The 27,705-nt window shown below is 34.9% G+C and overlaps 1 protein-coding gene across 28 annotated transcripts in view; it reads left to right on the top strand.

Annotated features, from left to right (window-relative positions):
* C2CD5 (C2 calcium dependent domain containing 5) overlaps window positions 1-27,254 on the top strand; it is a 68,916-nt gene extending 41,662 nt beyond the window's left edge. For 10 of the 28 annotated variants that reach the window (XM_075160689.1, XM_075160664.1, XM_075160696.1 and 7 more), the window contains 17 exons: window positions 2,103-2,291; window positions 3,976-4,167; window positions 6,237-6,423; window positions 7,458-7,622; window positions 7,949-8,089; window positions 11,110-11,173; window positions 14,581-14,642; window positions 15,689-15,787; window positions 16,185-16,274; window positions 17,063-17,150; window positions 18,200-18,286; window positions 19,801-19,851; window positions 20,872-20,973; window positions 21,813-22,003; window positions 24,863-25,009; window positions 25,694-25,711; window positions 26,023-27,254. In XM_075160689.1, the coding sequence (XP_075016790.1) occupies window positions 2,103-2,291; window positions 3,976-4,167; window positions 6,237-6,423; window positions 7,458-7,622; window positions 7,949-8,089; window positions 11,110-11,173; window positions 14,581-14,642; window positions 15,689-15,787; window positions 16,185-16,274; window positions 17,063-17,150; window positions 18,200-18,286; window positions 19,801-19,851; window positions 20,872-20,973; window positions 21,813-22,003; window positions 24,863-25,009; window positions 25,694-25,711; window positions 26,023-26,142 (1,993 nt within the window). In that variant the 3' untranslated portion in view covers window positions 26,143-27,254. Of the gene's footprint in view, window positions 1-2,102; window positions 2,292-3,975; window positions 4,168-6,236; window positions 6,424-7,457; window positions 7,623-7,948; window positions 8,090-11,109; window positions 11,174-14,580; window positions 14,643-15,688; window positions 15,788-16,184; window positions 16,275-17,062; window positions 17,151-18,199; window positions 18,287-19,800; window positions 19,852-20,629; window positions 20,684-20,871; window positions 20,974-21,812; window positions 22,004-24,862; window positions 25,010-25,693 lie in introns of all 28 variants that reach the window. The other 18 variants (XM_075160697.1, XM_075160637.1, XM_075160692.1 and 15 more) reach the window with 10 other exon arrangements.
* The last annotated feature ends 451 nt before the right edge of the window (window positions 27,255-27,705 follow it).

Here is a 27,705-nt window from a genome sequence, read left to right on the forward strand (position 1 = left end):
TACGGCACAAGTTCTTTACTAGGAATGTATTAACTGTAAGTTAAAGGAGAATATGCTGCCTGGTAGATCTCGAATACTTTAGGTTTAAACCTTCTTTATTTCTTTCTGGAAAATGCATGTCATTATCTTTCTGTACTTCAGTAGTGTTTTAATATATTAAACTGCAGCTCGCTAGTAGTCTTTCTGAGGTTGAATTCCCCAGCCCTGTATCCTATTCAGGCCAAAACTCCGGTGTCTTACTGTATTCCCTTTGGCTAAGAAAATTCCAATCTTATGTATTTTGGTGGCTTAATAGCAAACTTTGTGAGAGGCTTGGAGATTGGGAGAAGTAATTTGGGATTAATCTAATTATTCATCCTTCTCTCTGGCCCAGGAACGGTGGTCTCTTTCTAGCTCTGGAGAGTAATCTATGAAGAGCTCCTCCTGGGGCCAAGTATGTCTGATTGGTATCAAACAGAAAAATGCTCTGGCTCACTAGTTGTTTTGAATTGCTTTAAGAAAGTAACTGAAGCAAACTCAGACATCTGAATTTATTTTCTGTTAAGTTGATTTTGCCTAAATACTTTAAAGAAAAAGCACTAAGAATTTGCTTTTTTAAAGAGAGAAGGTGGAAAAAGAAGTTTCATTTTATTTTGCAATTGATAAGTTGAAGAAAGAAATAGAGTTATACAGTGCTTTCATGAGTGCACACCATCTGTTGGTAAAGTAGTAAGATAACCAGAAATGATCAGTCTGAAAGCCACAGCATTGATTGCTTCACATCTGTTGCTCCTTCACATTTATTGCTGCACTGCAGGTTAAAAAAACCCCACCAAATATATTGATCTTTCACAAAACTTGAAAACAATTTTTGGAAGTCAAGTGCTTGTGCTAGTAGAGTAGGAAAACAGGAGAACTTATTTGACAGACAAGGCTTGGTTTGTATTCCTTATGCTGTCTTGTCTGGTTATGTCCTGTCTTGCTTGGTGTATTAAAGACCATATTTACCTCAGAATTGCAATGTGCAAGTTTCCATCACTGAGGGATGAACTTACACTGAAAATGGAAGATTTATTCCCTTGGCTGTCAGTTTCCTTGTAAAAAGCATGAATATTTTGTACTTTTTTCTACGGTAACTATGGAGAAAGAATGTACGGAGTATAGATAGCCAATCAGTTATTGAGTTATTTCATGCTTTCATTTTTCTTATGGAATTTAATGCGGTAGTATTTGATCATTAATAAAATAGTTCATTAGAGTTCCCATGCTTACTTGCCAGTTCAGTTTTATTCCATGCTTAAAGGGCAAGGCTCTGTCTGTAAGTACTGGTCTGCCAAACATGTTATATATGAAAAATTATTCTGGAAAGAGAAACAACAAATGAAAAAGGCTCATGTATCATTCTAGAAAATGTGGGAAAGCTTTTCTCCTTATTTTTTCCAATATAGTATTTTAAGTACTGGATGTTAGAGATCTGTTTCTTATTTAACAACTTAAGAAATATTGAAGCTCTGTGATCATAGTTTGCACCTCTGAGAGCTTTAACTCTGCTAAATCATGAATATGGTCAGTTACTTTACATGCTAAATGTATCATTATTGTAGTTGTTCATAGTCAAATTTTACTGTTTTGCTACTTTTTATCCTCCAAGAAGCACCCTTGTCAGTGTTGTGTTGTAACTTCATTTTTCATGTTTATAAGATCATGAACCTCTCAACTTCCATTTTACTTTGGTAAACAATTATGCCTTGTTTTTTTTAATGTTTCTTTGCTTTTGTTGGTTGGCTGGATTTCTTTGCATTATTAACCATAGTATTGAAACCAGTACTTAAACCTGGTTAGCCTTTGTGATGTGTTACAGCCTATTATTTATAACACAGGGCAAAGCTCTTTAGTCTTTCTGTTCAATCCTTCTGCATCTCTTACTTATACAATGTGTAAGTTTAAATGCCAGAAGAGGATTGTTTGTGAGATTTCATGGATAAAATTGCACAAATGCACAAAATTAGTAGTTATATTGAATTTATTGAGACTTTTGTACCAGCCTTTTAATCTAATAGTTTTAAATAAAAGTAGCACTAAGTAGTAGGAATTCACTTTGTTGTAATTCTTTTCTCTTATAGTGAAGAGGTCTGTATTTTGTCCGCGTCTGGCACAGCAGCTGTACTGAACCCTAGGTTTCTTCAGGATGGCATCATGGAAGGCTGTTTGGAACAAAGGTTGTCATGGCAGCCTGGCTTCTTTTCCATAGGGTCAGAGAAGGGAGAGGTTGATTTTTTTCCTCAGAGCCAAGATAGTTCTTCTCTATTAGGGTAGGTTACAGTGTTACAGTGCAGGATGCGGGACCAACCACTTTACTGCTTTTCACTAACAACAACAACAACAGAAGTAATGGAACTCTGCACCAAATTAGATATTCTGTTTTTATTTCTAACAGTCTGAATAAGGTAACACATTTGACTACTAACCACAGATCATAACTCAGTTTTTTTCTTTGCCGCTCTTCAGGTATCTTTCTCAACTTTATATCACACTGTAAAAAATGACAGATGTATGATAAACTACGTAAGCCAAAACCTGCTGTGACTGTGATATGTGTATATATGCTCTATATATACTATTTAAGAGCTGTATGGGAGATAAAATTGTTTGTTTGTAAATCAAAGATGGTGCCAGATTGTTACAGAAGGAGTATGTTTTAGTTTAAGTTTATGAACAAAATCATGAAACTGAAGGAAAAACATGAAGTTTCCCTTTGTTTCTGCTCTTGCAAATAGAATTTGAAGAATAAGTATTGACAAACAGTTATTTTTGGGAAAAAATAATTCGATTAACTAATGCATCTTGGTAATTTATTATGTGTTTGTCAGGATAGTCATCAAATATTTCAAGGGATTATTGTAGTTGTAAGTAAGGCTATTTATTACACCTTAGCACTTGCATTACTTTTTCTATAATAACCCTGCTAACATAGTATTATTTATTATTCTTTTACTTCGTTAGCAGGAGGCCATTATCTTCTTGTGTAGATAGACTTTTGAAAACTGTAGCCAGAACAAAAATATTTGTTTCTGTATTCACTATATGATGGAGAGAAAGAAATGTCATGTTCATAATATGAAGAAAATTGCATTTTTATCAAAATCTGTATTTTGGTGATACTAAGAGTCTTGGCATAGATTAGAAATGCCAAAGGAAGGTAAAACAACTAAACGAACAAAGCCCATGTTTGAGACAAAATGTATTTGCCAAAGTCTATGATAACTGATGTTCCAAATCTGTCAGATTTGCTTAAGCATCTTTTTAAAATTCACTGAGAAGAATTGTTTATGTGAAACAGAATAAATTTGTAGTGCGGCAGTTAGCCTATGCTTTCCTTGTTCGTATTTTTATAGTGGTCATTCCTGGATATTTCTTATGGGCGAGTGGAACTAAGTGTTCTAAGTGAATAACAAGTTTTACCTAATACCTTATCTTAGGAAATAATCTTACTATTCTTCTTACAATGTTAATATATATTTTGCTGCTTCTCAGTAGGATAGTTGGTTTGTTGTTTATGTTCTGCTCATTAGGTTTGTGTAGGTTTTTGGACACAACCCATGTAAAAGAGACTTTTCTTTGTATTTGGTACAGCCCGTTCTCTGTACAACTGTTGAACCATGGACTACATTTAGAAATCATAGTACCTAAAGCCAGCTCAGTAATGTTTTAGGTTTATATAAATCGTTGGTTGCTGTATTTACGTTTTCTTGAACCCTCCATAACAAGTTTCAATGCAAGTTTTATTTATAGCATTTCAGCTAGTAGTGTGCAGCCTGATTTTATTCTTCTAATTCATAAAATGCAATACTTGTCACATTGATGTAATGGAGCAGACTATAGCTGCAGTGTATGATTTAAGTAGGTATCCGTAGGTGTTTATACACATGTGCATGTATTGATCATTGTTAATAAGATGCAGATGTTTTAAGTATGTTCTCCATAATGTATTTTTAGGATTGAAGAAGCTTCACCACCAGGTTGTGGATTTTGCCATATACCATATGATGAATTGAACATGCCATTCCCTGCTCACCTCACTTACTGTTACAACTGCAGGAAGCAAAAAGTTCCTGACGTCCTTTTCACCACAATTGATCTTCCTGTAGAGGCAATAGTTATTGGGAAGGGATGTCTTATTCAAGCCAGGTATCTATCAAAATGTTTCCTTAGTAAAGTTTTGGAGATCTTTGAAAGAATTCCTGTTGCTAAAATCCAGTATGTCATCAAACCTTAAATTTTTATGTTGAATTGCTAGGAGTTAATGACAGTGTATCAAGGTACAGGAGGACGACAGCCTTCTCCTCCCTTTGTTACGTGTCATGTCTGTTGATAGACATCTGCTAACTTATCCATGTTGATGGACATTTGGTAAATGTTCTGCTTTTTTTTTTTTTTTAAATTGCCTATGGCCATTGCTGTATTTTGCCTGCCTGGATGTAAGAGTTTTCATGCTTTAACTTACTGTTTGGGTCTGCTAACGTGGTCAGATACAGCTGTTGTAGTGGAAACTCAATGAACTGTTTAAGTCAGTTGTGTTAATTCTGTGCCGATGTCCATAACTGAACATCATCTCTGTAGAATTGTTGGCTATGTCCAGTTTATGGTCTTTGAATTTGAATTTGGAAAAGGGAATAAAGGGTAAAGAAGGAAAGGTTAGCTATGTACAGTCTGTATGGGTGGCCAACTACATGGATAAATAACTGGCTGGATGGTGGGGCTGAGAGAGTGGTGGTTTATGGTTGGTAACCTACCTGGATGGCCATGACAAGTATAATAGAGTCTGCAGTGGGACCTGTCCTGCTGAACATCTTAATGATGTGGAGGGGATGATGGACTGCATTCTCTTCAAGTTTGCCAGTTACACCACAATGAGTGGGACCAGGCAATACGATACCTGTCCAGTTTTGTCCTCCTCTGACAGTAAGACAGACAACAGAAAACTAGAGCAAGTTCAGTGGAGGGCCACCAAGGGAGTAAGGAGCACCTGCCCTATGAAGAGAGGCTGTGGGCGCTGGACTTGTTCAGTCTGGAGAGAGGACCCCCCTGGTGTGGGGTTTGAATTTCAGCTTATGGGACTAAACCCAAAGAGTGGAATATGACTAACATAATATAGTCAGAGATGGGATTTCTATGCTTTTTCTTTTATTCTTCTAAGGTAAGTATTTTTAGTCTGGTTATGCTTGAGCTGTGAGGGCACTTGGTTTTTTCTTCTTGAATAACTTTATTAATAGGAATTTTAAAAGTTCTACCAGTAGATGTAATTTCCTATGCTTGTACCTGAACTGTTTAAGAGGTTTGCAGCAACAGAAATAGATGGTTGCATTTGGGGTCCTACTAAAAGACAAGCTGAAAATACAAATTTTCAGATAAGATAGTCTCAAGGAGTTCTTGTAAAGAACTGACATTTTATTTTACATTTGCAGCAATCTAGAAGAATACGACTCATCAGTTCTGAGGCTCAATTGAAAAGGGCTGCAGTAACTGTCCCTTGAAATAATCTATTTTTGTGGGGGCGTATTTAACAAATACCAGGCAACTTGCAATAGCAAAGAAGTTGTGTTTGTCTTCAGCATTTGCTTTGACAAAAGTGAGCAGGGCAATTTTTTAAGAGTTGCTGCTGTATCATGGGAGTATTAATATATTCAGCCAAACGTCTAGTAGATAGTTATCTGGAATCTGTAGAAAACTTCTTTACGTTGCATAGTTACTCAGTGCTGTCAGACTATTATGACAAAAACCCTGTGTGATGCATGTTGTTTCTGTCTAATAACAGTCCTTAAGCATGTTTTAAGAAAGGAGACATTACTTCATTCAGTGATTTGCAAAAATACAGTATTTGTAATTTTTGTATTCTGCTTTGATAGGGAATATTTTTTAATGTTGCTGAAGGTTATGTATTGTTCTGTTTCGTAAGTTTACTTTTTATGTTACTTTTAAATATGTTTATTTATATTTATGTTAATATAAATAAACAGTTTCCTATTAAAAATGAAAACCAAATCTTACTTATTGAGACTCAGTGCCTCAGTCTGCCTTGATCTTCTTGATGAGAATTTAATATTTTACAGGATTTTAAAATACATTAAAAAGAAACTGTTTATATTAGGTTATACGATGAGGGAAAAAAATCAAAATACCCTGTGATCACCTTCAATCTTCAGCAGTCCATTAAAACTGTTTATCTGCTGATGTCATGTACTGTTTCGTACTGTCAGGTTATGCCGTCTAAAGAAGAAAGCTCAAGCTGAAGCAAATGCGACATCTATCAGTAATCTCTTGCCATTTATGGAATATGAAGTGCACACCCAACTGATGAATAAACTTAAGCTGAGAGGAATGAATGCTCTGTTTGGGCTGAGAATTCAGATCACTGTGGGTGAAAATATGCTAATGGGGTTGGCAGTAAGTACAGTTTTAATCCTGGGATTCTTTTGCTTTCTTACAGTACTTTTTCAGGACACAAAGACATAAGAGAGTTGTGGAATTCAGAGTAACTAGATATATTAAAATGTCATTTTAAGAATAAATGAAGTGGTGGAAAGGACTGAGGTGTCTAATTGTTGACAAATCAGGATAGACTGTCTTTCAGCACCAGAAAAAGAAGATTCAAATCTCTTGAAACTCTGTTAGGAAGACGAGATTATTAGAAAGGAGATGAGAGGAAAAGAAACTTTAAATTGTTTAATGGCATAAATTGTAGAAAAATGATTGTGTTCTTTAAAAGTCCTGTTCTTTAAGAGATCCCTGTTCCTCAAGTTGCATTACAGTTCCGTGACAAATAAGGTCAATTAAGTCTCCTAATAAATCTTTTGGTTAGTTGCCAACAAGAAAGGTCTGTTGCCTCTTCTTTGATGGCACTGAAAAAATAAATGATAGATTGAAAGTGTCTTAGAGATAGTCAAGAAATGTTCATTAACAATATTTTCTAACCTCATTCTGTCCTGTGGGGTTAGAATAGTGAAATATGCTGCTTCTTCCTGCATCAGTGTAAGAGGATGCTTGGGTAATATTGACTGGCTTGCATGTTCTTTTGTCTGAACTGATCTGTTTTCTGTAAATAGAAATGGGATTGTCACAACTTCCGTGATACCGTAAATGGTTTGGCCAAGTTTTAAATCCTTGAAACCGTCACTTGCCTATGCAAAATGTAGTAGGGCAGAGGTTTTAATTCATATTTTGTTTGGACCTTTTAGGTAATTTAAGACCTCTACCATGGAAAAGACCTATGCGAAGGAGAGAGTTTATTAAAAGAATTAGTGGGTTTTTTTCGTAAGTGAATAGGAGAGAGATATCCATTTATTATGGGAAGAGATCATGCTGTAATGTATATGTCACAATGCTGTCCATTATAGATAAGCATTATGGAAAACTTTATATGAAAATATTAGAAGTACATGCTTATGTGATTGTCATTTTTCTTAATGACTTTTTAAAAGTCTGCAACAGGTGTGTATCTAGCAGCTTTGCCAACACCTGGTGGTATTCAGATTGCTGGGAAGACTCCAAATGATGGCACCTATGAGCAGCATATATCTCACATGCAAAAGAAAATAAATGATACGATAGCAAAAAACAAGGAACTTTATGAGATTAATCCTCCAGTAAGTAAAGCTTTTATGTTCTTAAAAATAACCCATTCTGACTCAAACAGATATACGCCAGGTATATCCATGAATTCTTATTGACTGATTCATTTGGAACATAAGTTGTTTTTTAATAGAGAGGTAGATTCTTTTCACTATATCTTGGGAACCTACTGGAATTTTCAGATCTCACATATCCAAATCAGTTTGTACTTTCTTAGATTTATTTCTCAGTAAAATTATTTTCAGAATGTTCTGATTCTTAGAACCGTTAACAAATTGCTTATAATTGAAATTATTTCTAAGCTACATAGAACAGCTGTTAATTTTTATGTCCATTTTAGGAGCTACCTGAAGAAATCATTGGGTCTCCCATTCCAGAGCCAAGACAACGTTCCAGGTTATTAAGATCTCAGTCGGAAAGCTCTGATGAAGTTACAGAGCTAGACCTTTCACATGGGAAAAAGGATGCTTTTGTCTTGGAGGTGATAAATGTTTTCAGTACTCATTTTCATACTTCTCTTTTCCTGAAATGTATATAAAAAAAGAGAGTAGTTTTCTTACTCATCTCCAAAGACAGTTCTTTTATTGTGTATAAATTTTTCCATTTTGTATCAGTAGAAAATGTTAAGTATTGGATTTTGCATTGTCTCTCTCTTTCTTACTCTATTTGCTTAAAGCATAACTATATTATGCCTAGGGACAATATCTGAAAAAAGATTGCCCTGCTATTCATGAACGTGTAGCAATATCTAGAATAATAACTAAGAGCTGTTAAGAAATGCCTTTCTGCCTACTTCAAATAGCAGTCATGACTGATCCAAAATTTAGGTATATTTTTTATAAACATTGAGGTTCTGTGTTGTCACACTTTATATTTAGCAAAGAAAAGGCTTGTATATTCTTCCTGTTTCAAAGCTTTTATTGTTATAGTTGGATATTCAGAATTACTAGCTTCCAGAACTGGTAGTTTTCAAAGCATTCAAAAAACCACATGTATTGAGAGCATGTGAAAGAAGACTTGCTTTTCTGAATTTCAGCTGATGCTTTTCAGAGTTCAAGAATTTACAACTTCAGAGAATACCTTCCAGTTCTTTCTACAGCTACAACTAGAATCAAGAAGAACACCTATAGATAAAGAACCTAGATCTCTTTTACCTCTCTAGTCACTAAAATTCAAAGATGTGATTTTAACATTGTACAGTTTTAAAGGAAGGAGCCAAGTACTAAAGATGACTAGAGTTTTGATCATCTTCTTGTAGATACAGGTATTACAAATACCTGTCCTAGACTAAGAAAAAGAAAACAATTTAATTAAATTACAGACTGTAATTGCAGCCTAAGGTACCTTCAAGATTTTCCTAGACTAAGAAAAAGAAAACAATTTAATTAAATTACAGCCTGTAATTGCAGCCTAAGGTACATTCAAGATTTTCCTTTTTGTTATTCTTCACAAATCACTATCTTCATAGAAAATAATCTAGAAGAGAGGTTGTAGATAGGGAGAATGAGAGAGTGCTGTAACAGCAGTTCATTTGAAAACAGAGGTAAGAAAGGAGAGTGAAAAAAATAATAGGTTGGGAGAGGTTGGTATAATAAATCGAGATCGGTTGGTGCTTCTGCTCTTTGAGTAAATTTTTGCTCTCCAGTGCATTACAGGTATACTAGGGTCAAAGTAAGTAAACTGGGAAGTCCCTAAAAGTAACTTTGATGCTAGTTAACTCTCACATTAAAAAGAAACGAGGACAGTCTCATCAAGTATTTTTTGCAGCTGGTCTTAACAGGTTTTTGTTTTAATATCGTCTGTGTAGACTGACAGGATTGGAATTGTATCCTCAAAACAAAAGTCATGATAGATGCTCTCTCAAGCACTGTATTGAAATGGATGAGCCAATCAGAAAATACTTTGATAAATGCAAAAAGGGTCGAATGCCTTTGTAAAAAATAGAGGTTTGTGTAAGGCATGAAAAAAAAGAAACGAACCCAAAGACTGTTACACTGCAAGAGACCCTTTGGACAAGTTATGAAAAATACTGGAAAAACATAATCCCAGCCTCCGTTTCACTTCTAAAGGCTGTCAAATAGAAGAGAGAGAGCAATAATAAAAGCTCGGCATACTTCTGTGCTGTTGCCTCTTAAAGAAGCTTGATATGTTATAAGCAAAGATCAGCTGGTTAAGGACTGCATTATATACTGCAGCAGAGATCAGCTTTTTTTTTTTTACAGTTTTGGAGAATTCTTCCTTCTACCTTATTTATTAACTGTAGTATATGCACTTGGGGGTGTAGGAGGACATCTCCATGTGGAAGGGAAAAATATAAGTACACTGTAGTGTACTACAGAGTACATTATAAACAGTGCTAAAGTTAGCAAGAAAAATAAGATCTGATGGTTAAGGACCAACATTTACTGGTTTACATTATGTGAATATATTGGTCCTAGAATATGCGTCCGTGTGTTTTGGTAGTTCAATCTTTATTTATAGAAAAAAGGACTTTTCATCTGTGGAAGCACTTACTACTGTCTTTGTTAAGAAATTGGGTATCAGAAACAGTATTCTTGGATCTTTAGTGAAGCTCCTGACTCTGACCTTTCAAGAGTAAAATCATTGTTCACTGGAAATATGTAAGAAAAAGTGGTAAAAAATTCACAGTGATGAGGAAATGCTAAGACAATTATGAGAGAGGTAAGGCTGTGTGTATTTTTTTTGGAGGGGAAAAAAAAAGACAACTCCTCTTACTTTGAGCGGGAGAAGAAGAAACAATACCTGACAGAGAACCGTGTAATACTGGAGTTAAAATATAAACAATTTCCAAAATACTTGATAAGAAGATGTTGGAAGTTAGAGGTAAACTTGGATGTCTTGCAGAGCAGTAAGGCAGAATGAACCTAAAGACACATGACAGAAATATTTACAGAAGGTAGCAGGGCAGACATGCTCTCGGTCTGATCTAAAATAACAAAGGTCTTTAAAGATTGGATGGAGTAGAGGTTATTTGGATAGGAAAAACTAATAATGCCCAGATTTACCTTTTCCTGTTTGATTTTCTGCTGGTCATATTAAGCAAGGTTTTTAAAGTCCTGGGAAGATTTTTATGTGTCATTGGAATAGGCAGAGAATGATCTCATCAGTATAATACACCTTAAGAGAGCTGTAGTAGCCAAAGGTCCTCAACTGTAAGTTGTTGTGTGGAACCTTGTTCAGCATTTTAAGTTGTTTTAAAAATTTTTTTTTAATCATTCTTGTCTTACCTACTGCAGTTTCTGTGTGTTCTGTGCACATTGCTTTATTTTTAATCCAATTTAATTAAGGGAACTATTTTTCAAGTGTTAAGCATATCATAGGTTGCTAGTTAAGATTCTAGAGGTCTGGTTGATGGAATCCTTTTTTAAAATCTCAACTTAGCTGCCAGATATAGATCTCATGATGTCAAAATTTTTACATCTTTCTGAGACTTCTGACTGGAACAGCAACATGATTTTTACCAATTATTCCTGTTTCCAGATTGATGATACAGATGCAATGGAAGACGTACATTCTTTACTGACAGATGTTCCACCACCTTCTGGTATAGTTAAAAACATCTTTTTTTCATTTATACTGTAGGCTGCAAAATGACAAAATAGAACAGTTTTTATTTAAAAAAAAAAAGTTCAAGAGTAACAGTAAAAATATTCTTGAAGTGTTTAGCTTGTCACATACACCTGTGAAAAACAAGTCATTAAGCCTTTTACGGGGTTTGTTGCTTATTGAAAACTGAAGTAAACATGGTATTTGTGTGGCATTTTGTAGTTCACTGATTTGTTGCAAATTTGTTGTTACTTCATATGGGTATAACAATTGGATCTTTTCTACTAGTATACCAGTTTCAGAAGATTTGTAGACTGAATGGCTAATTTGTAGGTTTCGGGGTCAATGAAAGTAGAAGTACAGAGAACAGAATGTTTTTTAAGTATTTGTAGCCATATAATGTTACACATTGGTGTTGTATTCCAAGAATGTTACTTAAAGTGAGCAATTTGCCTTTACAACACTCTTGTTCAACAAGTGCATTTGTATTTTCCTCGCTTTGGGATTGTGCCATACTGTCAATTTAAGTCTTTGTGTTCATTGCATTTGTAGTCTCTGCTGTTAAAAAAAACAAAGTCCAAAATTATTTGGAATTCTTAAATCACCCATAGCATTTTTATCCAAGTCAGTATTGGTCATTTTCTGTAGAAGGCAATAAAGTCAAATAATAGAAGTAGAGTAGTTTCTAATTTCTTCAGAGTTTTTTATAGATGTATTTTTAAAAAATGTTGCAACTTGAGAACATAAAACTGATTAAAGTGAATAATTTTCAAAATTCAGTCATGAGACTTGAAATCGATGTCTTTTTACTTCACAGTACAAATATGAATGTTGGGGCTGCATTGCTGGCAATAGAACTTTGTGAGGTGTCCCTTTAGTTGTCTGCATTTAAAAATTATTTAAGAACCCAACATGGGGGGGCGGTGTACTGAATCACTCAGTGTCTGCTTGCTGGTAGGCATCAGGCGAGAATGCATTAATGTAAGAGCAAGGAAAAAAAAAATCCACAGAATAGTATGCTAACAGTTCATAGTTCAGCAGCATCCTGAAAGAAAGTTACTGTCTTTGTAAACAATAGCCTTTGTCAAACTTTTTGTGCATTCGGCTGTTTGTATTTTGAGCCCATGTGCGCCTTCAGTGTTCGTAGAATTTTGCATCAGAATCTGCACCCATGTAAGAGCCAGCTTCTTATGCTTGTTTTGTATCAGCCACTGTCTTTCTCTGGTTTTTCCTTTTTTAGGAAGAATAGTGAAGCATTGCTTTTTATCGGTTGTCTTTATGCTATTTGTGGTTGTATAGATATCTGTCATATCCTCCTCGATGGAACTCCTGGATCTGGATAAGAGGCTAATGTAGTTGTCCATTATATGGAAGTTGCTCTGTACATTTGGTCATCCTTGTCCTCCCTCTCTTATTTTTGTGAGTTTCCCCATGTTTCCTGAGCGCATATCTGTTCCCTTCCTAATAATTGGTATCAGTGTTTATCATTTTGAGTACTGTTGAGCTCAGAATTAGCCTTGTCATAGTTATCTATTATTACCACCAAATCTTTTATTCCTCATTGATTATCCATTGTTAGGTCCTGCTGCAGTTGATTTTACTACCCTAAAGTAAGGCCACCAGCAGTCTGCTAATTTTATCCTCTTTTGCAGATAAGTTATGGATACGTTTGATGCATACAATCCTGAGTTACAGACCTCTCCACTGTGAAAATTTAGCATTTATTTTGACCTTCTCTTTGCAGTCTTATAATAATTGTATTTCCTTCAGTGGTACTCCATTCTACCCTTCAGCATATTAGTTTCTTAAAGAGTCCTTGGCGAAGGATCTTATCAAATGCTTTTTGATGTCTGAAGTAGACTGTATCAGTCAGATGCCTTTTGTCTACATGCTTGTTGACAGCTTGTGAGCCATGACTGTTACTTAGAAAAGTGGTACCAGCTTCTCTGCAGTGGCTTGTTTTCCATCTGCCCATGAACTCTATTTTCTGGAAGAGCTTCTACAGGCCAGTAATACAGATACCTGTAATAGGCAAATTAGTAGGTCCCAGTCACTAAAAGCACCTCGCTACCAGAAGATTAAAGAATCCTTTCCTCTGGTAGTGGGGTAATTTTGAGTTAAGAGTTCAATGCCGATTAGTCAGCTATTTCATCTTTTGCCTTTCCTGTTTTTTATATGAATCTTTATTTTTCATTTGCCTATTTGTTCAATATCTCCTTCAGACACTTTTAAGGCAGGTTCTCTGACGGAAAATAAACAAGGGATTGGTTTTCCACTATTGTGGAAAGCTCCACGACCATGGTGAACATTGATGTAAAAAACTGCATGTTTTCCACTGTCGTGTTATCATCTCTGCATATTCTTTCTATATCTTAACTTGACTCTTCAGCAAGATTTCTGCTTTTGATGTTCTGAAAGATAATCTATTAATATTTATACCTTCCGCAAGCTGCTACACAATTTCTTTTCTAGCTTATTCTGTGCATTTACATAGGCCCTACCAGATTTTTCTCTTTTGTGCTCATTTAGCTGTATCTTTAGATTTTCGACATTGCCTGTTTGCTGTTAATAACTTTTCCTCACTCGGCTATTTAGTCGTTACACTTTTTTTCTTTTTTTTGTCTTTTCTAGTCTCTGTTAGTAAGTGCTACATATTTGCACTCAGTCTCTAGGTAGTATCTTTAAAGCATCTCTGTGCTGTCTGTCAAAGGTTAGCTTTTTAGCTTTTCCTATCACACCTTTTTAATACGTTTTCTCATTTGCATGTAGTTTGTCTATTAGAAACTAGGCAGGGCAGCAGTGGATTTTGGGTGTTTGCCCTTGTACAAGAATGCTTAAGTATATCTTGATCAGAGCTAAAAAACTTCTTTGAATGCTTCTCCCTGCTCAGGACCAACTAGTCAGGAGTTTCTTGTTTTGTGGGTTCCACAAGGAGTGGCTCCGTGAAGCAGTCACCAATTAGTCTTAGCATCAAATGACATGAGTTACTCAGTCTCCATGGGGAGCAACTGTCATTGTTGCATTTCATGACATTGTAGCCTCCCTCATGTTCCTCAACATGATGATATTTCTGGCCTTGCTTTTTGGCGGTTGAAGAAATATTCAGAGTAAGAACTCTGTAGTGAATTAGTTTTTTAGAAGTGGTGAGTTCCATCTTTCCTATCCATTTTTTCACTGCAGTATGAATAACAGAAAGCGAGTGTTTCTTTTGTATGTTACAGTGTATTCTTCAGATGCTACGTTTGGTTTTTGAATGTTGGTCTTATTTCTGGTATATTATTCAATATTCAAAAACACATGAGGGAAAATACCTGCAAAACATAAAGTAAGGTCACATATGTTTCTTTAAAAGTATTTTTATATTTCAATGTGCAACATAGATTTCCCCAAATATTTTCTTTACAGGTTTTTACAGTTGCAACACAGAAATTATGCCTGGTATAAACAACTGGACACCGGAAATTCAAGTAAGGTTATTCAAAGAAAATTAAAAACTTTTTTCCCAAATTGTGTTGAAATATGCTGTAGTAATTTAAATATATATATAGATCACTAATTTTGAAAGACAAATTAAAGAGATACTCTTGTGTTAGAAATAAAAGTAGTATTTTTGTAAGAAAAATAGGGTATGAGAACCTGTTTCTTTGTGGTTTTTTTCAATGCTGTTATGTAACAGAAACCTGGTACAAAAATACACAAATTAGAAAATAACTACAGTAAATATGAACTTTAAGGTTCTGGGCATTTTTAAAAGCTTGGCTAGATTTTGAAGTCTCTTGAAAGAAACAAATTGTTGACTGTTACTTAGTGTGAGATACTGAATATGATAACATTAATAGGTTAAGATAAATAAGAACTAGATAAAGCCAATGAGGTGAGTAGAGAAAAATTCCATTTATAATTAAGTTTAAACGTTTTGGTCTTGTTTGTACAACACAATTCAGTCTCATATAGAGAGAGTTAAAACAGATCTATCTACGTGAGCTTTTACACCTAATTGGCAAAATGCAAGACTGTGCTTTGCAGAAGCATAGCTCAAACCTGAAAACAATATGACTGCACCAGCAGCATACTCTCAGGTTGGTGGGATTGCCTGTGTATCTGTATATGACATTCCATTATTGTCTAGATTATTGTACATAATTAACACAAAATTTTCAACAGCAGTTAACAAAATATGTAGCAGGTAGAATGACTCCTTTATGAAGCAAGTAAAAAGAACATAGAGTATTTAATATCTTGCTTAATCACTTAAGATATGTTTCATGTATTCATATACATTGGTTCACAGAAAACTTGCCTTGTGTTTGTAAAATTTCATAAGCAATAAGCACTTTACTCGACTTAGTGTTGCTACAGTTTTTTCCTCTTCTTTCCATCCCCCTTCCTCTCCCCCTCCCTCTCCTCTTACCATGTTACGCATTATTTGCCTTCTTTATGAATTTGTTTTGTTTTTAATATGACATACAGCCATATATTGGGGAAAAAAAATATGTGTTTGTTTCTAATTCAGATGTTCACAGCAGTAAGAGTATCCAGATTAAGCAACATTAACCTAACAAATCAAACACTTAATAAGAACTTTAATGATCTCTGTGAGAATCTGTTGAAGGTAAGAATCTTACTTCAAACATTTTTTGAATTGTTCAAATGAAAGCAAAGTAAAATCAGGCTATATTGAAAATAACATTTTCTTCATAATTACTTCTCGGAAATAGACTACAAAGTGTCTGTAATTAGTTTGTAAGCGGCTCTAAAAATAGATTCATACTTCTTAGTATATTAGGGATTTCCAAAGCTTTTTGAATCGGAGTGAGTCCTTTGATTGGTAGTGTACTGTAGAAACAGAAGTATAAAGACTGCTACACACAGATTACATTCTCTCCTTACTTTTCACACCTGTAATTCTTCTTCAAGAAAAAATTAATACGATTAGATGATTTCTACTATGAAAAGAGTTTTGGTCTTTAATTTCTCTGAAATAAACCATAATGTCTTATCTTCAACAGAGCTTGTATTTTAAACTACGATCTATGGTTCCCTGCTGCCTTTGTCATGTAAATTTTACAGTTGCTCTACCAGAAGATGAATTAGTTCAGGTAAGAAAACCGCTTCTTTTGACTTTCAGCATGCAAGCATGCCAGTTTTGGCCTTAAATTAACATTCGCTGCTCAGAGTAAACTAGGCTAGGATTTCATTTACTAGTATGTCTGGTGAATTCTGAAGTAAAACTTTAGGCCATAATCTTCAGTGAAGAAAAAGGATGACCTGTGAAGTTCACCAGTTTTAAGAATCATGGGACTACGTGGCATTTCATGAGCACAGTGCATCTTAATAGTGTGTATCTTTTTAGTTAGATAGGAAGCGAAAAGCCCTGACTAGATATCCGTTAAAAGGTGTTACCACATACGCTACAAGAATATGGCACACTAGTTTTCTAAGCATGCTGTCATTATAATTGTCTGATTTTTTTTTTCTTTCGGTTTCAAGATGATGCAATATACTTCATTATTTTTAAATAAAATGTTTTCTTTAGGAGTATAGCATCATTCTTGTGATCAATTAAACATCTCTCTCCCTCTCTTACAAATACAATGATAATGAGTTTTATGATTCTTTTTTATGTCAGTTCACCAAGAAAGAAGGAAAGAACTGATGAACAAAATCATAAATGTGGGACAAACACTGTCAGGTGTATGTTCTAACAGCGGACCTTAGTATTATCTTTTATGCTCTGCTGTGAAGGGTTTTTAATATGTCTACTTAGATGATATTTTTTTTTCCCTATTATTTTTCTATGGAAAAAGCTGGCTTTTTTGCAAAATTATTTTTGCGGATTGCACGAGAGATTAAGTTACCTAATATGCCATATATTTCTGATTTGCAGATTGCAGTCACAGCTGTTGCAATTACATTTGACAAAAACCAGGCATTACAAGCCAACAAAGCCCCTACAGAAAAATCACAGCAAAGAGGTAAATGTTGTGAGGCATGTAAAGATAAGAGATAATCTTTTTCTTTCCTTTTTTTTTTCCCCAGTATCTAGTGAGTCTACATTTTAATTTCAGTTACATATGCATATTTTTACGGGGAAGCTCTATAAAATCGTAAAGTCATAACATAGAGGTTTTTAGAGTTCATATATGTGACCTCCAGCAGGGTGGTTTACTTATCAAGTATTAGGTATTTGCTTGTACGTAATCAACAAACTTACAGTAACATGAAAAAAAAGTTTGGTATTTCCTTATTCCATGTACCATCTTTCTTCGAATATTTTTCTCTAAAGAATTAGTGTAACAGATGATGACATTTCTATTGTATTTTGAAACATGTGGTGTAAGTCATTAGAGAATACTTATTCTTATAAGTAGCAAATTTTGTCCTTACTTCAAGAAGGCAGAAAATAAATTATTCATAATACTTAAAAAACCCTCCAAAAAACCCTTAAGTAGGTCAGTAATATTTTTGGAGATCAGTGAAGCATATAGCATTGTGGAGGGAATAGAAGAGACTACCGCAGTCTGCGTGTGTCATCTTGCTAATGAAGCACCATCTTATGCTAGAAATGTATGTATGCAATCTGGATATGGGAATTTAGACAGAACTTTGAAGAGACTCCATTCTGAAGAATGCAATTAGGTAGTAGAACAGAGCCATATGTTTCTAAAACATTAGTTATACCTTACTTCTTAAATAGTAACAGTAAATTGTTTATTTTCTTTTATGTGAAATAAATGACATTACTTTTTACTGTAACGTATAGCTAGTAATATATAGCTTAATATTTTTTTCCTGAAAATGTTAAATCAAATCCCATTCAATGGAACACAGGTTCTGTTCAATTTTGCAGCTGGATTTATTGTCAGACATCTAACTGTTCATACAGAACTGCATCATTATATGCATATGCTGAAAAAATCTGTTCCAGTCAGACTTAACTAAATCGAATCTGTAGTGCTTATTATTACTGGCAAATCTTATTTTGGGGGTTAATTATCAATTGGGTATGTTTTCTTTGTTGAAGCATCTACAGACAATGAAGAACAGCTACAATTTCCATTGGAGCTTTGCTCTGATCCCCTTGCTTCTCAACCATTCTCACCAGCTAAAGGTCAGTTAAATGGAAGAATGCTGAACTATTGTTTTTTACTGATTTTCAGTTCTGGTCTTTCATTGTTGCAGTAGCTTTAAAATATCTCTACTTTCACTTTAAAAATTCTTTAGTACCTAAGCATAATGGATATGTTCACTCATAAAGTCAAATTTTTTGAGTCACATAAGATGGGTTGGCTAATAGTTCTATATATATTGTTTTGTAGATTTCCTGTCTAGATAGATTTCTTCCATCTTTGCATTTAGAATATTGAAAATGCTGCAAACCACTGGGTGTTGGGTGTCATTTGACTTAAAGAATTATAAATTACTTAATAATTAGGCTTGCCTCATACTGCTTTGCTTCTGTAAATGGCCCATATAAAATAACTCCATGTATTGTCAGCCTCAAATAATTAATCTCTTAGTCGTCACGGTGGGAAATACTTTATCTAGCAAACACTGGTTGTTCAGCTGAGCAAAATTGCATGCAATTTTTTTTTTTAAGTGAAAAGAACCTAAGCTTGCATAGTAAACAATTTGTACAGTGCAGCACATTTTAGCTGTTAAACAGATGCTTTATTTTACCTGAGGTAGAGCTGCATTTTGAGAATGGTTGTCACAGTTCTTCTACGACTGTATTAAAAATTAGGTCATCATTGTCGAATCAGCTGTCTTTACTTCATTCTCTATTATTGGATTATCTACCCACCAAAATGGCTAGTGATAGGAAATTTAGTATCTGTGAATTATTGTAAATGTTCTTTTACTAAATGTTAAAGAGCTCTCTTTTTTGCCCATTACATAAGTTGTATAAAGGAGGGTGCCTACCACGTTTACTTGTATTTTCAGAGGTCAGTTTAATTTCAGCAATAATAATCTTATTGCTTTCTATCTTTTCTTATTTTTAGACATTTGTGTGTGCTTAACCTTTAATTGGTGACATTATGAAACTGTTAAGCTTTCATTTTCAAAAAGAGGAGCTATCCAGAAATTTCTGACTGGTGTCTTTTTCACTGTTGCTACACAGTGCTACTTGTATAATAGGCACTGACCAGTAGAGGGTAGCCTGTTCATGTATATCACTTTTTGTGATGTTCTTCACATTCCATATTGTACTGTACATCATTTTAGAGGCTTTCAACTAGGTAGTTATTTCATCTGTCATTTTTTCACAAGTAGACTTGAGGTTTCATTGTAGTTACATTTACTTAGCAGCTTATTTAATATATTGATACCTTTTTTACATACTTTTCTGTAAGATTGTTATCTTAAAAATATTTGTATACAACCTTACGCAGTAATGACCTTTAGTAAATGATCATATTATAATTTGCAAGACAGATTTAGTAAAGTTAATTATTTATACCAGTTTATTATGTGCTATCAAAGTACATAGTATAGTGTATATAGAAGATTTTTTTTCTTATATTTTACTCTAAAGTTTTTTTTTTTATAAGAAGAAAGCTGTTGTCCTGTACCACATGACTCTGCTCATATATTATCTGAATGGAATTCATTTTGTCTTATTAGAAGTCCTGGAGGGTGCAAGTTCCCACACAGGTATTCCTGCTGCTCAGAGAGGTGAGTTTACTTAATTTAGCCATATGCCAGAACAGAATGAGCATTCTTGGGATATTGGTATACTCTTTTTGGATGTGTCTTAATCCAGGAAGTGTTTACTAGTTAACCGAGAATGCATGCTCTGGTGTGGCTTAATGATATCATAATATTTTGATGTGTTTTTTAATTACAAAAGTCAGCTTTGTTAATAATAACAGTGTCTCTCTGTCAGATATATTGATATCACTTCATCTGACAGAAAATTAGTTCCCTGAGAGAGAGCTTTTTTGCTTGTCTTAATTTGAAATTAGCATGTATTCTTTCCGTTTCTTCAGGATAATGAAGAAACGGTGTTTGCAGAACTTTTTTTTTTTTTTTAAAGATACGCAAACACCCCTGCAACTAATACCAAAAGTCATAGCAGAAACAACTTACTTCTCATTGTAATGATAATGGGAGGGTAAGGGGGTGGTATTGGAGGGAGAATATTGGGGGAAGAAGGACAGCATTTTGTAAGGAGAATTCATTTGTGTTTAAAACCGAGGTGTTGTTTCAGCTTGTGACTCTTATCCTCATCACCAAAGCTTTTTTCCAGTCTGTAGGTTAGATATTGATAAAGATCGTTAGGAAGTTTAAATCATGATCATCAGCTCTTCGTGAGGAAAAGAATAGCAATGAAAATTAAAATTAAACAAGGCTTAAATAAACTTAAGGAAGCCAGAACTTAATACCTAAAATGAGATTAAAAAAAAATAATCTAGCATAAGACGTTAATGACTGTATTTGCATGTTTTTTCAGTGATGAAGTCCCAGTCAGGCAGTTGGTTCACAGCTGGGACATCACCAGAAATCGGTACACTGGTTTGGACAAGACCAAACCCATACTGTAACTTTTCCTTTAAACAGACCTGGAAAGGGATGTTTGTTCTCTCTCAGACACAGATAATTGCTTCCTCAAACGGAGCATTGAGATGAGCAAGAGACATCATCCATATTTTTTTTTCTTTGTTTTTTCTTTTGTTTTTCTGTCTGTGTTTTCAGCAACGTCAATTGATTACAGTTCCTTTGCAGACAGATGCAACAGCTGGATAGAGCTCATTAAACTGAAAGCTCAGACCATAAGGCGCGGATCAATTAAGACAAGTAGGCGGCTGTTTCTACCACGTTATGATAATCTGAGACATATCTCTGATTTCCCAGTGGTGAATAGTGGAGTTTCCTGCCTAGCAATAGTATTGCAGATCACATGTAGAATGAATACCTGAGTGTGAAAACTGCCGACATTGTTAATGTCTTTGTAAGCTAATACAGGGTTTATGAACCAGTATCATAAAAAGCAAAATACAGTATTTCTGTTCACTTAGTAAAAGTTAGTTACCAATAAATGTGTACGCCTACTAATTATGTAACATACACTGCATGGATGTAGGTGTATATATGATCTTGGAAAATTTTTGGTGAGAAACAGGAAGCAATCACCAAGGTGACAGTCAAGGCAATGGTCACTAAATTAGCAAGTGGTGAGTTATTTTTCAGTAGTTCTCTGGCCGCAGGTCTGACTATCTTGCTTAAATTAGCAGAGATTAATACCTGTTTTAATGGAAAATGCTGCACTGGGGAAACACAACAACTTTCACACTTCCTATAATTTGTTCCTCCAGCAGAATATGTATTTCAAAATGTTGGCACTTTTTTCTTTACCTTCACTTTATAACTGATTGTTGTATGTGCAGCTACTCGCCTCAATGTTTTCCTTTGCAGGAATGCCACTCTTCCAAATAAATTCCATTTCAGCTTTTTGTCTCCTTTTGCATGCATTGCATGATAATTTCCTTTCTCACATGGTATGGCTGAGCATCACAGGCAGCTGAATGTTGTCACCAAGCTATTTGGAAACCATAAAGAAGAGTTTTTGTGTTTTGAGAAACAGTAATCAATCTTACTTGATAGTTACTTTCTCTTCTTTTTTCCCATCTTTTTAGCTGCTTCACTTGATAAAGCAAGTCCATTGGCTGAGGGATACTTACGGCACCGTTCTGTTCCATCATGCACCAACTCTACCGTCTCAGTTGTTAAGATGACACCTCTTTCTTTTCTACCTGGGGCAAAAATAACCAAATATCTTGGGATAATCAACATGTTTTTTATACGAGAAACCACTTCTTTGCGTGAGGTGAGCTGTATATCAGGCATTAGCACTTTTTGTTTATTGTAATAATCCAAGAATCTGAACAGGTTTGAGTTGAGGTATGGCACAGCAAGGGAATAGAATTTTTATCACTTGAGAGTAGGTGCTGAATGGGGAGTAAGTTGCATTGCACTGCTCTTGTCATAGAGCATATAGAGCTGCTTTGTGTTTGGCAATGTTAGGAAGGGCTTCCTTAACCATTGCCATTGTTGTTGTATTTGGATATAACACTAAACCAGTATGTTCTTAAACAGAACTATTTGGAAAAAATAGGTCTTTGACCAACAATGGTGGTTGGGATCATTTGAACCCAAAACTGAGATCAATTTAAATGCAAAAAAACCAGCCAAACAAAAAATCCGTTCTTCTCTCATTTAGCAAGCTCAATAATGAACAGTGTATTTGGATTTTAGAATTCTTTGATTAATACAATGTTTCCCATATCATATATAGCATTATGCTGATTTTTAATATAACTTTCTGTGCATTCTCAGTAACATAGCTCTGTGGGATGAATGTCTAAAAAGCATGCCATAGAGTATATAACCACACAAGCCACTTAGAAGGTGTAGCTAGTGATACTCAAACAATGATCTCCAGTCTGGATGTGGACAACAGATACTCCTCTGAGAATGCAAAAATGCAAGACATGTTCCTTATCATTTTCATGTCCTTTTGGGAAGTAGCTGCATCCTTCTGCTACAATTTCCATCCAGAGAAGTAGAATGTACCTCTTGCCTGGTTTGTCAGTGCTGAAGAGTATGCTGCTTCTTGCTAATTGCACATTGATAAAATTACATAGCAGATGTTAATAAAAAGTATCAGCCTTCATAAAAATGAGTTGCGAGCTCTCTAGAGAAACTTTGATCAGACAAACATCTTGTTTGGATCTTGCAAGTCACGGCCTCTTTTAACTTGAGAAATCTATGTGAAAAGGACAGCATTTTTAAAAGGATGTATATGGTATGACCAGGAAATGGTTATATGACATTTCTGTACTAACTGCAGCTTCTGTAGATACAAATTAAATAGCTGGTAAGCAAGCTTTGGTAACTATGATAGCTGATCTCAGCAGAGGTAGGTTGCTCAAATATTTGATTCAACTCCTCCATGAAGTTGGGACGGTTGTACAGTTTCTGTGATATTGTGCTATTTCCAGCACCCAGGGTAGCTAATTTAAATCTATTTCAGCTGCACAGGCTGAGTCACAAACCGGTTTTAATACTAGTTGCACAGTATTGCCTGGAGGCTGTAACATGGTCAAAGCAGAGTGGTCATTATATGCAACTTGAGCAATGTGTTTCAGATTCTACAGAAAAATAATTGGGAGCATTTGTGTTTGTATTGCTTTATATTTTGCTTATGGTAGTTTACAGAATATTGAGGCCCTATGAATGCTTTCATAAGCTGAAGTATATATCAGACAGTGTGCTTCAAAAATTAATGATAATTTAAAGTCCAGTTTATCCATTGTTTTTAGTTTTTGCCGTTTACAGGTGGATATTTATAATCTTTTGTTATCTGTTGTCATCAAATCTTGCATTAGGTTTATAATATTACAGATTTTTTTTCCCATCAGTTGCTGTAACTATTAAAACACTTGGACAAAATCAGAATTTCATGAGGAATGACAAACCTGTATTGAAATTTTGATTTTTGGCTGCAGTTGACTTCATTCATGCTTTATGCTTGGATTGAAATTATACTTGCCTTTTGTTTGTTAATTTTCATCCAAGATAGGTTTCCTAAAGTCTTAAGAAGTCTGATCAGGATAGATTATACTTTTTCCAGTAGATAGGAGGGCAGTCCATGTTGTTGCAGTTTGTTGAAGTTCAGCTTAGTTAGCCTCTTCTTCTACCTACCTCTTTGATTTTCTCCAGTGGCACACACATATGTGGGAAGTCTAGTGGTCTTGCCTTTCACTTTCATTTTGAAATTTTACAGATACTTTGAACCAATAGTCAGCTCTGTTTCATCAGTTTCTTTCCTTAGTTTTTTTCTGTGGATTTTTATTTTTTTGGTTGGTTGCCTGGTTTTTGTGTGTTGGGTTTTCCCTCCTCCAATGTAGTTGCTGACATTCTTTCATAAGGATTGTCTAGAAGAAAACCATACATCATTGTTTTCCTTCTCCTCCTTTCACAGCAATTAAAATTATTCAGCTCGGCACCAAAGAAGTAAAAAATCCCCTACGAGCACCATCAAGTCAAAAAACTTCACTAAAGGGGATGGCCAGAAGTTCTTTTGGGCTACAAGGGAAAAAAAGCTTCAATAGCTTGCTTGTCAAGTCTGTGCTCTGTCCCTTGCTTTCTTTGTATTTTGAGGGATCTTTTCTTTAGTGAATGTTGAGAAATAATGACAGGCATTAGCATACATGAAGTTCCAGTGACCAAAGGTAATGGCCACTCCTTACCATTAATTTCCAAGAAGTCTAAATCTCTTTTAATCCTCAGTAGAAATTACTCTTTATCTGCTTCCCAGTTTTCAAAAAGATGGGTAGTATCCTTCCTGATGAAAGAAAAACTCGTTATTCAGCTGTCAGTGGAATATTACATGTTTCTGCAGAGGTGTAGGAATGTTTGAAAAGTACGAGTATATGTAATATACTGAGTACAAAGAATACCGGTCACAAATGAATGACCTACTTCTGATTCTTTTCCTAAAACAGTAAGTTCCATTGGTCTGATTTTTAACTGTAACCCGTTAAACAGTGAATAGCTTTTAAGTTCTGTACAATATACCATTTAGGATTCACTGAAATATTCAGCTGATAAAAATGTAAGAAAAGTATTCAGCATCTTGTAGCAATACCTAACATAAAATGTATTTTTTTTTTCCCTATTTTAGGAGGGTGGTGTCAGTGGTTTTCTCCATGCTTTTATTGCTGAAGTGTTTGCAATGGTGAGAGCTCATGTTGCAGCTTTAGGGGGGAATGCTGTTGTCTCATACATAATGAAGCAGTGTGTTTTTATGGAGAATCCAAACAAAAATCAGGTAAATTATTATACGAAATAACAATGCTATTGTGGTTAGTATGACACAAATACACATTTTATGTATTTAAAAAACAAGAACGCTGTAGAGCCAGCTATCTGCATAATGCTTCTGGATCTCTCATCATAATGCCTGTTTAAAGAAGCAAGAGCATTCTTGAACATCTGAGTTAGCATGAAATTACAGATATGCTTCATAAATACCCAAATGGGTAAAACTGCTAAGTTCACTAGAGTGAAGTAAATTGCAGGAAACACTAGAATAGTAGTGCTGAACTTACTTAGCTTTTCTGATATTGCAATGTTAGGATTTTCATCCTTTTTATGTGGAGTTGCTGATATAAAATGCTCCATTTTGGACATAAAGGGACAAAACTTTATTAGTAAAGGTGCCAGCTGAATATAGCCGTTTTGGTACATGAAATATGTTCAAAACAGTAGTGAAAGGAAGTACAGCTACCCAGATACTTCATTTGTGGTGGTCTTACAAGAATCTGTCCACGTGTTCGATAGCACACAAGTGAGTAGATATAAAGGAAATATGGCAGGATTGCCTCACTAATACATGCTAATAATTTGTCCTTCTCTAATCTCTGTCAACTTCTCTATTATCTGCAGATATAAGCAAACATAAAATATGTAATTCTTTAATGTTTGGTAACTGCGTATTGTGCTTTTTTTTCAGGCCCAGTGTTTAATAAATGTAAGTGGAGATGCAGTCATCTTTGTACGTGAATCTGAGTTAGAAACGTTGCCAGTACAACCTTCTACGGTTGTTTCTCAACCCACAAGTTCTGGAGGAGATGTCACAACGTGAAGACAGAAAAAGTGAAATAGTCTCTGCCAAATATAAAGATTGTTTAAAATGTGGGAATGTTTAGGTTTGCATCTTCAAAATCAGTATCTCCCCGTAACATTAATAGCCAAAATCCAAGACAATCGCTATACTTTGTCCTTTATGTAACAGAGCAGCGTATTGGCAAGTGTGCTCTGATTCTTTTGTTATAATTACAGGCCCCTGTGAAACTGAGACAGAAGATGAAGCACTGTTACGAAAGTATGATTACAATAGTAGGCATCACGTGGAACTGTGAAAGTAAACAAAAATTCTGTTGTATGTTTTCACTTGTTTAACAGGACCATGACAAGTTATAATTCAGAACCATGTCTGAGTTTGCATATTGTATTAGCTGATTCTCAGCTCAGTTTAAAAAATAAAAGGGGGTCGAGGTGGGTGGGAGATAACTGAGAAGCCTGTATTAGCAACCTTTGCCGAAGGAGCAAGAGATTTGTGCGCAGGCTAATAAAATGTGGGCTGAAGTCTGAACTTGTCTTAGATCATAGAGTGTGAAGAAGAAGCAGCAGCAGCACCAAAAAGTCACAGTTTGAATTTCTGCACACTAAAAATATTTTTCAGCTGCTTGTGAACTGCTGATTTATTTTTTTAAAATCACTACTATACAGCATATGTTTTGGGTGGGGTGTTTTGGGTTGTTTTGGTTTTTTGGTTTTGTTTTTAAAAAAGTGCCAGACCATGATGCTGTGTTCTAGTCATCCCTATGGTTAAAAACAAAAAAGAACAAAAAGCTCCAAAGTGTGTTAGGTGCTATTATAAGATAGTCACTTCAATATTGACAAAACAGATCTTTTTTTGTATAAGATTCTGTGGAAGAATTGTCCTGAGACTCATTTTCGTAAGGCATGATCTCTTGCAAGGATGACATAAACAGTCCTCCGGCAGTCAGTTATACAGAGGTATACTCCAGCCTCCTTTCCATTTAACAAGTTGGAAATGCCTAGCTAATTGGAGATTGATGTACGTTTGTGATGCTGATTTCTGCAAGTTGGGTTTGGTTTTTCTTTTTCCAGTACAGTAGCTGGGAAATGAAGGTACTGCAAAGAAAGGAAATTTGTCATTTCCAGTAAATGTCTGAAAGGCAGTGATATTTTAATGTAAAAAATGCAAACTTTGATCTGAAGATGCATTCTTACTTAATTCTGACAACACCGTACATGGAACTTGAACAAAACATGTAAACTTGAATGTAAATATTCTGCTTAGTGTTGAAATTAAGCAATGGCATGATTATTTGTTAAAAGTAATTATTTCATTGTAAATGAGCATGAAAATCATTCTTGCACAATAAATTTCTGTATAAAATTTATTGCCTTTTTATATGTGTAATAGTTAAATGTGTACACTGGGTACATATTAAAGGTGGACACCCCCGTTCTCCTCAGAAGAACATTTTTGGTATAGAATGTTACAACCTGATTATTTAAAATTTGAAGGGTTAATTATCTTTATATTTAAAGTGTTTGAATTGGGTGCTTACCAGAACGCTTTACTTACACAGTTGTCTTTCTAAATTCAGTAGCTGTTGCAACCAAAGCTGCCATAAATTAAGTCGCCTCTAAATAGTTGCAGCTCTCTTGATTATTTTGCAAGGCAAATCTTGTTCCCTTTGAAGCTGATGGGAGAATATTAATAACTTCAGAAGGTCTTGGATCTGGCAGAAGAAGTTGTTTTCAGCATAAGTATTCAGCATGGAAATACTCTCTGAAGTAGCACATTAAAGTAGCTGGTTTTGATTGTTTTGTTTGGGGGGGAGGTTTGTAGCTTCTGTGGAAGTATTAATGCCATCTTTTCATTTCTAGCTGTTTAAAAGGTCACAATTTCTTCTAGTGTGTTTCATT

The sequence above is a fragment of the Calonectris borealis genome, chromosome 1 (genome assembly GCF_964195595.1).
Source record: "Calonectris borealis chromosome 1, bCalBor7.hap1.2, whole genome shotgun sequence".
Classification (NCBI taxonomy): domain Eukaryota; kingdom Metazoa; phylum Chordata; class Aves; order Procellariiformes; family Procellariidae; genus Calonectris; species Calonectris borealis.